Source organism: Pelobates fuscus, chromosome 1 (assembly GCF_036172605.1).
Source record: "Pelobates fuscus isolate aPelFus1 chromosome 1, aPelFus1.pri, whole genome shotgun sequence".
NCBI classification, from domain to species: domain Eukaryota; kingdom Metazoa; phylum Chordata; class Amphibia; order Anura; family Pelobatidae; genus Pelobates; species Pelobates fuscus.
In genome coordinates, this window is record NC_086317.1 from 222,033,845 (window position 1) to 222,049,776 (window position 15,932).

General features: G+C 37.4%; 1 protein-coding gene across 1 annotated transcript in view; it reads right to left on the reverse strand.

Annotated features, from left to right (window-relative positions):
* Positions 1-15,932, reverse strand: part of GRIK3 (glutamate ionotropic receptor kainate type subunit 3) — a 506,016-nt gene that overhangs the window by 257,766 nt on the left and 232,318 nt on the right. The window contains exons 3-5 of the mRNA XM_063454917.1: positions 4,111-4,368; positions 3,370-3,551; positions 1,111-1,164 (exon numbers count right to left, since the gene is read on the reverse strand). Coding sequence (XP_063310987.1) covers positions 1,111-1,164; positions 3,370-3,551; positions 4,111-4,368 — 494 coding nt within the window. The remainder of the gene's footprint in view (positions 1-1,110; positions 1,165-3,369; positions 3,552-4,110; positions 4,369-15,932) is intronic.

The following is a 15,932-nucleotide window of genomic DNA, read 5'->3' on the forward strand; positions in this document are numbered from 1 at the left end:
GATTCTGAAAAGTAAAAAGAGAGGACTTCACTCCTACTTGATATTTCCTATCCTAATGTTTCTAATACCCCACCTCCTATAGACTGTAAGCTAATTTGAACAGGGTCCTCTTCAACCTATTATTCTTGTAAGTTTTCTTGTAATTGTCTTATTTATTGTTACATCCCCCCCTCTCAAAATATTGTAAAGCGCTACGGAATCTGTTGGCGCTATATAAATGGCAATAATAATAATAATAATAATAAAAAGAATGACATGCTTCACTGGACAGAAAATGAGACAGTCTTGAAAGCAGAGAGATTACCTAAAATATTGCTATAAGGATTTGCTGTGCATATCTTAAAAAGCAGGCTTCAATGTTAACCTTTTAACGACCTGAAAAGCATTTCAGTATAGTTGCTTTTTTTTAGAGAACACCAAATATTGACATAATATACCAAGTGCAGACTTGAAGCGGTTAGATGCTTTCAGTAAAACATAATAGACCAATTCATTAGGCTCCCCAGGGCCTCGTACCACTGAATCCCAAGCACACTCAGAACAAGCTAAGAATACAGCCCCAAGGAACACTGCATTAAAACATCACCCTTGTAATATATCTGTCACCGCACACCAGAGGCATTACTGGAGATTTCCAATTCACTCGTTTATTATAAATCCCTTCTTTCCTGCACCTTCAGGCATACCTACACATAAAATGCACAAGTCCTAATTAATAGATGTTTTTCCTCAAGCTGAGAGGAATAGATATTAAGATCGACATTAATTAAATTGGCTGTTAGGTTTGAAAAAGTACCTTAAGCTATCAGTTTTTTTTATAACATCTGAACTTAAAAATAAATATGTTAAATTGTGAGTGGCAATGGAATTCTTTAAACTAATATACCCTTTAAAGACAGTGTCGTAACGCATATGACATGGTTCCAAATGTGTTCATGAAAACAGAAAACAGAATCTGCACATTAATAGAATGAATACAATTGCAGGCATTTACATAAATTCTTATAAGGTTTTAGGACCAATTCATAACACCACTATCAAATCATTTAAAACCAAGTGTTATACTATGACTGTGATCATCAACTTTCGATAACAAGTTTAAACTCTTACCAGTGTGGTGAAAACGTAGTGGTAATATTCAGTCATCATACCCATTGCCATAGCCTAGAAAACAGTAACATATAGTTATTCAGATGTTACATTCTAGCAATATTCTACTAATCTAACCTAATCTAATCTTCTATTGTACTTCATCATTACATCAACATGATAACTGACCAGCCGATAGAAATCTGTATTAAGGTAGTGTCTGACTGAGATTGATAGTTGTACCATAAATATAATAAAGTGGGCAGTGCAATTAAAAGGATGTTGGAAAAAAAAAAGTATAGCTCTATTTGCTATTGAACATTTGTAAAGAACTATACAACGAATTCTACTTCTACACACATATGTTTTATCAATTGGACAATATGTCACTTCTATTATTTTTCTTCTGTGTGATGATTTTGGAGGGAGCCTGTTTTGCAATCTTATCTCCATACTTCACTTCTGCACGTCTTATAGTCCATGTACTGCACTTATAAACTATTGCGTAGGTCAGGCCACTTTTTTATCTTTTACTTTAGCTGAAAGAACTGTTTGATGTCTAGTGCCACCTCTAATCACTGAAACAGCTAAGAAATATATTTAAAATATAATAATTATTTAACCAATAATCACTGTTTAAAATCACAGAGAGACTTCAAGTCCCACTACAATCTTAGCTTGATGCATTAATGCCATTTTCTCCCAATTTTGCTATACAAAAAAAGATGAAGCTTTGCTTAACTAAAAAAATCAATTTATATATAAAGGCTCACCTGCACACATAGGTGTGAAACGTAACTAACTAAACATACCAAATGCACAGAAGCAACTCTGACTAGACTTGTTTTGACTGGATAGGATCCCATTCATGTTTCACTATCAGTGATTTAGAAACTGCACTGGCCCATCCTATCACATTACGAGCATTTCTATATTAGACACATCATTTATTGCTCCCCTCATATAGCTGCCAACCCTCTACTAGCAACCACAATAAAGTCATGAAAGACCTTGATACTCAAACTAAGTGCCAACGCTATGAAGTCACATCATCTCTCCTGCTCGTCAATGATCCCATGTTCATGAAGGAAAGAGCCAACCAACCTTTCTCATTATGAGCTACAAGAAGCCTTGATACATTTATAATTATGAATCAACCAAATTAATTCACTACTATTCCGAGATTAAGTAATTTGAACAATTCCCACTCCCTCATTATATTCACTCAGTTATCAATGACTTCACTGATGCAGACTGTAATAAATCTCTTAACTCTCTTCTTTACACTACACCTATACCAATCTACATGACTTTTCTTCTATATTTCCCCCTACGATACAGTCCCTGTTTTATAACAATTAAAACTGTTATATCTCAGTGACTCATTTGATATCCTGCACGTACAAATGAATAAATGAATTATAACTAATGTCTTTTTACCAAGAAATGAGCCATAAATGGCCCATCATACATACTATACTATACCCCTGTTCAGTTGTTCTATAGGAAGGAAACCCAACACCAGATGCTTTAAAGGTTTATCAGAAAATGCTTTTGGGGATACTCTGTGATAGACAACTTCTGGAAGTAGGTCCAACATTATTTAACTTGATCTGCCGTTTACTAAATCTTGAATTTACTATTGTGCTTTATCCTAAACTAAAATTATGCAAAGAAAAAAAGTTTACAATAATGGTAGCGGCAGCGGGCCGAAAGATTATATTGCAGGTGTGGATTTATTCTATAATCTATAATCTATGCTCATTTTAATCAATGAAGTCAGAAAGTGGGGATCTCTTGCACAGCATTCAAGCAGTTAAAATAATAACAGTGAATAAAGTGAAAAACTAAAAAACTAAAAACAATTACAGCATTAAAACAACATAATTACCAAAGCCCTCTGTCTAGAATATTGATTTAACGTATGCTAGGAAGCAGGAAGGACAAAGATTAACACTTGTTAATGAATGACATTGAACATATGGAGAGATGTGAGGAGTCCCGCTGGGCTTTTGGTGTGGAAATTAATAAACAATTACACTGTGCAAGTGCCCTGTTACCAGCTGTTGTGGATTATGACTATCATTCTTCTCAGCCAACATGAATGTTACGGATGCATAATCCACACCAGCTGTATTGCCAAAGGTTGACTCTTGCTGTTCCACAGCTTCTGCCACCATAGTATTTTAACCATATGTGAACTAAAAGTCACTTTGTAATCCTACAAAAAAAGAATACAAAATGTCTATTTTAAATTTGTACGTGAATGATTGCACTCACCTGTCTGAGTATCTGAGCTGCCATAACATGACTGCAATCAAAGATGATGCGGAATTCTCGACCTCTCTTCATTTCCTTTAGAAGGGGCCGAGCATCCTCAGACTCAGGAGGAAGTTGACGGATTTTCAAACGAATGTTGTATCTAGCTGGGGCCATGATGAGTTCCTGCAGACGGATGAGGCCTAGTACAAAATATAGTGATCGAGAGTTGCAGGTTGTACTTTTATCATGGCAAATAGCAATAACCTTTCCGTCTGTGTAACTGTTCATGTGTATTCTGTGTAAAGAAGACAGTCCCAGCATGCAAGTAATCTTAACTACCAGGTTCAAGGAATAATACACGCTTTTACTCTTAATTGCTTCTATTAAGAATTCCTTTTAGAAATGTTCCTTTTATTAAATGCATAGTTTTCTTTCCCGAATTCACTACTGTATTTAAAGTTTTGTTAAATAATAAATAACATTAATATTTTATAAATTTCATTTACGTCTTACATTTAAAGCAAATTGACTTTGCCAGATAATGGTCCCTCAAAAGTATAACTGAGAATTTGATTTGCAAAATGAAAAAGTGGTTCAGGAAATGGTTTGGAAATTGACCTTCCAATTATTTATCAATGCCTTGTCTTAGGGTGGTCAATAATAACTCTATTTTCATTGTTTTGTTCTTTTGGGAGATAGTAATGTACATTCCTAGGTTAGTTGAGAAGGTACATTTCAGATTCGTTATCTGTTTCATACCTGTGCTGTCATCGTATACCACTGTGGCTGATCTCCACTTCAAGAACTGTACAAGGTCCAGGATGGCATGGCTGAGAGATGCGTAGTCTGGGTATAAGTTAACATAGAAAGTGTCTCTGTTATCTAAAGGGTGGTGCTTCCATCGAACCTGAATGTGGGGTACTTCCAATGCATTACAGATAGACTGGACAGCATTTGATGAAGAGCTGTGAGAAGGACCGAAGATGGCAACCACTCCAAGTGCCAGTTGGTCACAAGCTGCAACACAAACATTTCAGAGTAAGACAACGTGTAAACATACAAAATCCAAACCTATTGTCCCTTTTTCCAAACAAAACAATATGGCTATTCTATTGTCTAAACATTCAATGTTTAAATACATATACATGATACATCAGTCAGATAATATTTAACAATGTGATATTTTCTTGGTTGAAAATTATTAACACAAACGCCAACTGACAGTAATAAGAAACAAAAAAAAGTAAGAGATTATCAAGATTAATTCTATTTATTAAGAGCTCATTCAGGAACAAACTATTTCTATGCAATGTTTTGTCTTTTATTTATATTGTGAAGAAGTATCACAATTAATGCATACTATTTACGTTTCCAAGAAAATGACCAACATAAAAGCCATGCAGTTTTATTTTCAGGCTTATAGGGACACTGTAGTAACCTGAACAACTTTAGCTTAATGAAGCAGTTTTGGTGTATAGAACATGCCCCTGCAGCCTCACTGCTCAATCCTCTGCCATTTAGAAGTTAAATCCCTTTGTTTATGAACCCTAGTCACACCTCCCTGCATGTGACTTGCACAGCCTTCCATAACACTTCCTGTAAAGAGAGCCCTATTTAGGCTTTCTTTATTGCAAGTTCTGTTTAATTACGATTTTCTTACCCCCTGCTATGTTAATAGCTTGCTAGACCCTGCAAGAGCCTCCTGTATGTGATTAAAGATCAATTTAGAGATTGAGATACAATTATTTAAGATAAATTACATCTGTTTGAAAGTGAAACCAGCTTTTTTTTCATGCAGGCTCTGTCAATCATAGCCAGGGGAGGTGTGGCTAGGGCTGCATAAACAGAAACAAAGTGATTTAACTCCTAAATGACAGTGAATTGAGCAGTGAAATTGCAGGGGAATGATCTATACACTAAAACAGCTTTATTTAGTTAAAGTAATTTAGGTGACTATAGTGTTCCTTTAATGTTAATTCCTGAACCATGAAAAATCCATGGCTTTTGCTGGCAGGAATTTCTGAGGTTTACTTGCACAATGTCCATGCTTTTGTGACTCATCCATAGGCTTTGCTGGCCAGAAATGTAACATAAATTCACAAGTGTGGATATTACTGAGGTCACTGATCTGACTCTAGATGGCTTCCAAGACGTGGATGATGGTTTTTTCATTTAGAGTGTAGAGTTGCAGGATGCATGTTAATAATGTTAAATCCCACAGATCAATGTTAAATGCAGCCCGACCAAGACCACTGCTTTTAAAATAAACTGCTCCCCCATGACTAGCTGATTAAAGATATCCACTAATTATCTATACATTTTGCCATTAGTGAAGATGCAGGTAGAGACTTCAAGCTTTTTGAATGTTATTTACCTCTAGCACAAGAAGAAATATAAATCTACACTCAATTACCAAAAGACTTTCTCAAGGATAAGTAAAAGTGTGGGAAATCTGTTTAAAACTAAATATACACGTATAAACAAAACAAACACTCTGCGTTTGCATGATATCAAAGATTTGCTAAATGTTCTAAGTTTGACTGTTTTTTTTTTGTTTGTTTTTGTTTTGTTCGTAATCCTGTCATACTGTGTATGAAGGACACAACTCACAACTACAATTGTTGGGAATTGTTGGGAATTTGAAGCTAGGTTATTGTAATCAGCACTTAGGTACAGTAAAAGTTGATTTAGGATTGATAGTATGTATGGTAACATTGAATACTCCATCCAGTTTTGGAGTTCATACTTTCAGAGAGACAATAAAATAAATTAAATAAAATGTAAAGAAGAAATGGATATGTTTTTTAACTTCCATATAAGGAAAAAGAAAAGGTGAACTCAGAGTAGTTGGGTGTTTATTTCTATTGCATATAAACGATAAGATATGTGCCAAAATATAGAGCATGTAAATAATTCCTAATTAAATCCAGTCTTTTATAATATAAACCATTTCCTCTCCTTATCTTTCCTTGCCATCATGACTGTACATGTTTTAAAGGATGTCGAATACCATGTGTTTTATTTCTGCATACAGGACCTACCTACTTGTATAAGGGAAATTGTGTATTTATTTGTTAGTTTCATTAAGTTCAAATTTAGTGGCAATGTACAGCGGTCATATGCATCGGCAGTATTCTTTCCAGTAGAGCAAAGTCAAAATATATGTGTGTGTAATGTATGTGCGCACATACTTGTATAAATAAATATAGCAAATTAAAAAGATATGTGTGAGTGTGTGCTTCATGTTAATTACCTTAGGAAATTTAAAGGTTAACACATTTAAGGAAAACAACGGTCACTTCCAGAGTTAACTATTGCAGCATTTACCGGGGTGAATAATACAGTAGAGGTAAGAAAGAAACCAACTTTTTGTACCTTTCACTCAACTTCTCGCTAATTCATACCTCTTCCCCCTCTTTGCCCCAGTTTGTGCCTCTCCACTCGTCATCTTTTGTCTTCTCCATTTGTGTTTCAGTACCACTCTTCCCATTGTATGACTCTCTGCCCATATTCTCCTCTAAATAGTGCCTCCACAACTTTCTTCTCTCATTTGTGTAGTATTCTGAAATCGCTAATGCTATGTTATTCGAGCTGCTAGAATGAGATGTAATTTTTAGATTGTTCCTTTGAATTGGTGTGGCAACATATCTAGGAGAATGCATATTGGATCCCTGGGCACCTCCAAACCCATAAGAGACTTAATGGCTGAAATTACTTGTAATCAGTAGGTTGTTAGCTGGGGCAGTCCCAAAATGTGTGCAACATGGTACCTAGTTGAGATCTGCATCTTCAGCATGATTTTTTTTGTATTGGGATAAATTTCAGCCAGATGGAGATGCTGTGCTTCTTGTTTGCTGCCTTGATGCCCTTGAATTGTAACATTGATATGTATTGTATTTGTGATTATGTCCACTTGTGAGAAGAACTGGGAATCAATTTAGGTAACCATCTATGTCAATGTGATATTAAATGTCTAGTAATAGGTAATATGAACCCCTGGGGTACTGATTGTGATCCCGGAATCCAGAGTAGTTGATTACCAGATGAGGTCTCTAGGTGAGGTCTCTAGGTATGCATTTTCCAGTTGCACGCATAATTAAGGTTAGGGAGATTTAAAAATAGCATTGTTAGAGATAGCAAGGAACCTGTGTAGTAAGACTAAATGTCTCGGATACCAAGTCCACCCACCCGAGGAAAGGCTTTTCTCGCAGGTTCCCTACCAGAAGCGGTCGCCCCTTTTGAGATTCTACCTCTTTTAGTATAATAGTGTGGCCTATTCCTTTGAAAAACTGATGTTTTCTAATGAGATTTAATAGCACTTACAGAGTAGTATATACTATATAAATTGAAGGGTCATTGTTAACAGATATGCAAAAAATAAAGCTATATGGATTTTTTTGTAAGTATATCACTTTGTTCTGAATTAAACAGGTGAACTATATTTAAAAATAAATTGTAAGAAATTAGATAGATAGATAGATAGATTGCAAAACAGATAAAAACAGAGACTGAGTAATATAAAACCAAAGGCCACTACCATTAATTTCATTCTAACTCCTTACAGCAAAAAAAATGTTGAAAGCATTAAGTGACATGGGAAGCAGATATCTTTCTTTTGAACTCTCTCTCTCCCAAACCCTTAATATCTCTTATTTTCAACTTGTTTACCCACCATTCACACTTTCCATTCTCTCCAACACCTTGAAAAAATTAAAATACTTTGGTTCTCATCATGTTTTGAATACATCATATCTTTTATGTGGAGCAAAATCTCTTCAAATTTGAAAATAAAAACAATATCAGAGATCATTTCAGTTTTAGAAATTGCAGTCCAATCCTGAACTGGTTTCATCCTGGAGAGAAACAAATTTCTCCAATTGCGTTTTGGTCAACCCATCTGTAAAAAGGGACTGCATATGACATAATTCCTTCTCAATGCATGGCTCACTGTTACAGGGGACCAACACGGGCAGGGATGATATGAGAGCACTGGGCACATATGTGTGTTCTTAAAAAACATAATTTAGACAAATCTTTCAACTTCCTCTTTAAGATCATCAAGGATGCAACCTTGAACTAATATATTTACGTTTGTTTATTACAGCATTGATATTTCCTTTGGTTTGTGGCATCATCGAAAATGCATTTGGATAATCTAAGATCACATCTACAACACCTGAATCTATGTCACTACTTGCATTTGCCATCTGTTCCTTTCAGGTATATGCTGAACAAAATAATTAATTGTGTAACCCTGGCAGTCTTTTTATGCTCACTAATAAAATTAGCCACATCTGTTTCAGGGGACCAATTTCACATATGGAAGGTAAATTCTTGGTACAAATTACATGATTAATATCCTCTGTGTTCTATTAGACTATACATTTAAGATTGATTTGTACTGTTTTGGTGAAAAATATCTCTAAACAGAATGTTGCCTGATATATTTCATAAGTGTAGAATATCTTTTGAATAAAACTCAAGTTAAACTAAATATTCACTCGATTTATAAGCTTTCCAAATGATTCAGTGCAGCTAGAAAAACATTTTACATTATTTAACTGCAAAAAAAACACTAAGACTTTATAACTTATATAGATAAATCATTTGGAAAGTTTGTCTAAAACTATTAAATCTTTTGGAAAGCTTATAAAATAGAGGCAATTTCAAATATAATGTATTTATTATAGTCTAATTAAATTTAAATATATGGACAAGTAATTGTTTGTTGCTTGGAATAGGTTGACATGCAAACTCTTGGGTTGTCAGGAATGATTTATGACTGTCACTCACTGGGTTGTTGGTCTTTCTACCAGTCATCACAGTTACATTCTCTAGATTTACTTTGTATTTAGGTCATATATCATATGGCATTCTGTCCAGGGAATAAATAATCAATCTCATAATACAGAAGGTTGTACTAAGCTCTTAAATCATGGAAAAAGCAACAGAAATAGAAACAAAGTAGCTCATTTAATTATATAAAAAAAAAAAAACTTCAAAAGCTAGTAAAAAAACAAACCTAAAAACCCGCAAAAAAAAAAGCAACTTTACAGGCACGAACAAAAGAAACATTATTATTATTATTATTATTGCAATTTATATAGCGCCAACAGATTCCGTAGCGCTTTACAATATTAAGAAGGGGATTTAACTATAAATAGGACAATTACAAATAAACTTACAGGAACAATAGGTTGAAGAGGAGCCTGCTCGATCGAGCTTACATTCTATAGGAGGTGGGGTGTAAAACACATTAGGACAGGAATTTGCTACAAACATTAACATTATAGGACCAACAGATATTGGGGTACTGTGACATAGTGGTGGGCTTAACACAATATGGCTATATGGTGTAACCGCATCCCTATATTTGTTTTCTAAGATGGCCTTGTTAAATGTAAAACTGTATTTTGTGTCTGTGCTGTTCCTTTATCTGTATTTTGTATAGACCAGAGCTTCTCTCACAAAATGTTTTCCCAGATGTACAGTTCAGTAAATACAGCGTTTCACCTCCATATTGGGTTAGCGCTTGCAGAGCTAGTGCAGATACTAGAATAAGGATTGCTTTATGAATAATGTACAGGGCAACACGTGTAGCACAAAGATAGACAAAAAAAGGACAGCAAGGAAAAGATATAAGCATTGCAGAAGGTCAATGATGCAGTCAAATCAAATCCTTAAAAAAAAGGAATGACTGCAGGACATTTGAAAATAGGGAGATTAAAGACAATCTGGATATAAATATCAATTGAATGGAAATACCATGCTGATCAAAGTGATGTGCAGGGGGTCCTGCAACCCCATCAATCTGCTCAAAGATGGCTGCCATAACAGCAAAGTGGATGTAGCGACAGCAAGGATAGGTGCAAAAGAAAACATGAACGCCAGTGATACTTCCATCTGGTTTCCCCATTATGAATCTACCATGCTACCATTTTCCACTGAAACCCTTAATAGTGATCACAGTTCAAAATCTTAGAGTTCATAACACAAAAAGCCTTAACCTGTGGAAGAATGGCTACATGACCTTCTCTCTTGCAGCCTCTGCAACAACAAAAATATCACCTCTGCAATTTCCAAAATTGCTCACTGTAACTCCTTCTGCATCTGAAAGTAGATGGCTTTGACTAAAATCTAGATCAGGCATAGGCAACCTTCGGCATTCCAGATGTTTTAGACTACACCTCGCATAATGCTTTGCCAGCATTATGGGTGTAAGAGCATTATTGGGGATGTAGTCCACAACTTCTGGAGTGCTGACGGTTGCCTATCCCTGATCTAGTTGAAAATTCTTTTACCTTCATACCATCATATCAATACACAGATTCTTAAGGAAACACAGACCAAGAGAATTATCAGGTAAAAAGAAGAGAAACAAGAGGCAGAATTATTGCTCATCAACATTTGTACATTGATGGGATGCATTCAGTCATTAATTCATTTATTCATAACAGACTATTAGCTAAGGACACAGAATTGCATATCTGAAATAAACAGATTGGTCCTATTTTACTCATGCTTGAAACCATCCAAGTCAACATCAACCACTGTAACACCAGTTGACACCAAGGAATCACAATCGAGTTACTAAATGAATAAAAAAATATGTTATTGTAGCACCAGTTAAAAGAACTTAAGAGGCCTTCTGTGATTACCCTGGGGCACCCTCTGCTGGTTGACCAGAAAGACATTAAATTGCATGCAAATAAAGAAATTTCTATGGCCATAAAAATAATGAGGGGGGGTCCTATTGCCCCCACCCCCCTTATAAAGCCTTGCCACGCCCTGCAATTAGGCTAAGAACACTCTGATTGGCTGGTTTAAGCCAATCAGAGTGCTCTTTGTCATTTTACACAGCGTGGGAAAATTCCGAAGAACTTTCCCACGCTGTGTAAAATGACACAGAGCACTGTGATTGGATGGCTTGAAATCCATCCAATCACAGTGCTCTTTGTCATTTTACACAGCGTGGGAAAATTCCAAAGAACTTTCCCACGCTGTGTAAAATGACACAGAGCACTGTGATTGGATGGATTTCAAGCCATCCAATCACAGTGCTCTGTGTCATTTTACACAGCGTGGAAAGTTCTTCGGAATTTTCCCACGCTTTCCCACGCTGTGTAAAATGACACAGAGCACACTTAAACCAGCCAATCATAGTGTTCTTAGCCTAATTGCAGGGCGTGGCAAGGCTTTATAAGCCTACCCCCGCCCTGCAGAGCTCAGTCTGCGCGGAGCCCTCCATGGGTGAAGATGGATTATTTTTTTTGGCGCTCTTTTTTTTTTTTCTTTAATTGCGTCGGTTATTATGGTTTTTTATTTGGCCTTTTTTGTGGCTGAAAAAAGAAGATTTTAGAAGAAAGAAAACATCGAATGGTAAGTAGTTTTTTTTCTATTTTTTTTTACAGGTTCTTAGTTAAAGGTCCCCCCCTCATTATTTTTAGGGTGAGGGGTAGGTAGGGGTTATTTTTTTTGGGGGGTAAGGGGGTGACTAGGGTCCCCCCCATTTGTATTTAGGGCCCCCACCCACCGCTCAGGGGTGGGGGCCAGGGGGGAGGACATTAGGTCCCCCCCTTATTGTTTTTTTAGGGCCCCCACCCACCGCTCAGGGGTGGGGGCTGGGGGGGACAGTAGGTCCCCCTTATTGTTTTTTTAGGGCCCCCTTCGCCGCACAGGGGTGGGGGCCGGAGAGGGGGAGGACAGTAGGTCCCCCCTCATTATCTTTATGGCCCCCACCCGCCGCCCAGGGGTGGGGGCCGGAGAGGGGGAGGACAGTAGATCCCCCCTCATTATCTTTGTGGCCCCCACCCGCCGCCCAGGTGTGGGGGCCGGAGAGGGGGAGGACAGTAGGTCCCCCCTCATCATTATGGCCCCCACCCGCCGCAGAGGTGGGGGCCTGGGGGGGAGGACAGTAGGTCCCCCCCTCATTATCTTTATGGCCCCCACCAGCCGCACAGGGGAGGGGGCCTGGGGGGAGGACAGTAGGTCTCCCCCTCTCATTATCTTTATGGCCCCCACCCGCCGCCCAGGGGAGGGGGCCGGGGGGGAGGACAGTAGGTCCCCCCCTCATTATCTTTATGGCCCCCACCAGCCGCACAGGGGAGGGGGCCGGGGGGGAAGGAGAGTAGGTCTCCCCCCCCCCCCCCCTTCAATCACTATTGTGGCCAGAAAGAGTCCCTGTGGGTTTTAAAATTTGCCTGCCTATTGAAGTCTATGGCGGTTCGCCCGGTTCGCGAACATTTGCGGAAATTCGCGTTCGCGAACCGAAAATTTTATGTTCACGACATCACTAAAAGACAACTAAGTATATTTGCTTTCTACCCACAGAACATTTTTTATATATCGGGAGGTTATTACGATTGTCTGTTCTTCAGAGCTATTTGTGTTTATTCATTAATTTTTCTCACTATTAGTCTAAAATCTAATTCAGTGTTTACCTGCACTTATCTAGATCACAGGAAATGCAAGGCATTAATCAAACTCTGCGGTCCTGTGACATTGGAAGTCACTCTAATAGGGTCAGTGTTATTCTTAGTACGTTATTTTAGATAGATGATGTTTGCAAGAGCGGTCTTCCAACTTTTCTAGCATTTAAAACGATTGATATTCGAATACCTGTGGCATGTCTGTGGTTTTCTAGCATGATCCATCTTCTCCATTTGATGAAGTGTCAGTGGTGACACAACAGTGTTCCAGGAAGCAAGTGCAGGAACTGCAGCATTGCAGACAACATAAGTATGGACATCAAAGGGAAACATGGTAGATAATATGATGCATCATGTCATACAGGTGTTAGATAGGCTTATGCCTAAAGTGTTGTTTTTGATTCATTGTTGCAAGTGACATTATTTATAGATCTTAACATGAGGCGTCGTAATATACTGATCCACACCATATGAGGTTAGAAGCACTTTTGAATTCTTCTTTTTTCAAAATGTGCATGTAAAGAAGCAACCACACGTTGCATTATTTGTGAAAGTGACACTTCAACACACCATGTTTGCAGTTAATTATACAGCACAGTGTGGGTTATTAATGTGGGTGCAGTGGGATGAAAGCTTAATACAGCATGGCCTAGGGTTAATATAGCACGTGTGGAATTTATAAATATAGGTTCATATTACACTCATATTACACTCTGAATTCAATCAAGGTTTTCGAGTTACAATGTCATTTTTAAAACACATTAGGGTTCCAGGAAGCAAGAGCAGAAACAGCAGTGTTGGACATAGGGTATAGTATTTTGCTGGTTTTATAAGGGTACTTCAGAAAATGTATGCAGTAGTGGCTGTAAACTTTACCCTTAAGCTGAAGTCCCTGATTTATTTGCGATGTAGCAATGGCCCTGTAATTGTGTTGGTGGTATATTGTTGTGCATGCACTAAATGTTGACTTTCAAAATAGCTCAACAATGTTTTTTTGGCTTTCTTTAATCTTTTTTTTAATCTTTTCTTTTTTTTCATGACTTTTCCAAGCTCAGGCTTTCTGAACGTTCTAGACAAAATGCTCTGGTTAGATGTGTTAGCAAATAAAAACTTAAGGGACAAAAACTTCCTTTAGGAAACCTTATATCAAAACATTGGACCATTCTCTTCAACTGTGCATTAAAACCTCAATTATTATTATTATTATTATTTGGAAGTCCACCCTTTCCTTGATATGTAGGCTGTATACCAATATATCTCCTATGCCTTCCCTTTATGATCCATATCAGTTTCGGTTAAGATGTGTTTGCTTGTTTTTTTTTAGATTTTGTTGGTTTCTAATTTGATGTTTAAGCCTGTCAATGCTCTAATAAAGATATATTTTTTTCAGATTTACTGATCTGTTTATTGCCTTTTCTTTGCATACTTTATTGGGGGCCTGCGAACCATGTTTATGGTTCTTAAATGTGTTTTGTTATTTTGTTTATTGCATTGAAATTTAAAGTGTCTAATATAAGAAACTGTACTATTTCTATTTCTGCTATATCTGATTCCACTATTAAAAATGTTTCTGCAAAAAAATATATATATTATTTTTTTGTGAACTTCCTGATTCCTACATACGTTTTAGTTAAAACTGGAAGAAGATGTATTTTAGGTCAAAAATGTTAACTTCCTGTGTGACTGCTATTAAAGAATCACTGACATATAAAATTTACAATGATAACCATAGGGCAAAACCAGAGCCTCAAGGGCCATCTTGAGATATCAGTGCATGGTGTGTTCTAATCACAGATATATTTGTTCTAATTTACTCAATCATCATGGGAAATCACAACTGACATTCCCCCAAGTATCAATCTGAAAGTGATCTAAATAAGGTCTATCTACACATTGTATTATTTAAAAACATGTCATTTGAAATACACATATTACATTAATATGTATCAACCCTTAGTGTTATGGGGCCTTACCTTTCATATCCAGTTCTGCTAATTATTTAATGATTATAGTCAACAAGTTCCATTTCTGCAATTTTTCCACTGTTGTAGCTTCAAGCTATTTACTGCTCTGGTACAGGGCCAGATTAAGCGCCCAGTGGACCTGGTGCTGACAATTATGATGAGGCCTATTTACAGAATCTTATAGACCAAAAACACAAACAATCATACCTCCCAAGCGCCATGTATCTGATAGAGATGGTGTTGGAGGGAATCTCAAAGGATGCAGCTATAAGAAAACACATACTCTATGCTAATCTCTCTCTAATTTATGCTTTCATCTTTCAAGTAAATCCATACCCCCTAACAGCAGTGTCCAGTGAAGCAGGAAGTCAATGGGCAGGGTAAAAGAGTGTGCTACTGGCGCAAATCACATGACCAGAACTGCCAAAAGGTATGAACATGCCCAAAAAGGGGGCATGTTTGTCCAAAGAATTGGACGGACAACCTGGCATGAATGCATGCCAGGCTGCCTGCCAATCATGTAGAATGACCAACCAAGAACATACTATGGAGACTATGGAGACGGCACCCTGAGCTTGACATAAATGCTTCAAATGATGCGCCTACTCCAAGCTTTCTAAGGACTGTCCCCTATCACTCACATGTCCACTTGTCTCCTTACCATCTTACTAGAAGGCAGAATTTCCTGGTATATAGTCTGGGACAGAGAAAATGTGTATGTAGTGAGTGTAGAAGAAAGGGGACATGCCACAGTGTTAGAGAGACCAAAGTCTGCATTATCTAAACTTATTTTATTGTCAGCCAGTCCATACAGGTTTTGTTCCCATGCATCCCTCTTAAGCTTCCAAACTTAAAGGGACACTATAGTCACCAGAACAACTACAATAGTATTTGTTCTGGTAAGTAGAATCATTCCCTCCAGGTTTTTTGCTTTTCAGAGAAAATAACTCTGGTATCCACTCCTTAGATGGCTGCTAGAGGTGCCTCCTGGGGCAGTACTGCCTAGTGTGCAGCACTGCCATTCAGTGTCTCCACCCTCTGCATGCAGAACTTTCCTCATAGAGATGCATTGAATCAATTTATCTTTATGAGGATATGCTGATTGACTTGTGCTGGCTCTGCCCCTGATCTGCCTGGTTGACAGTCTCAGCCAATCCTAATTGTAATTTGCTCAGACCACCACTTCTGG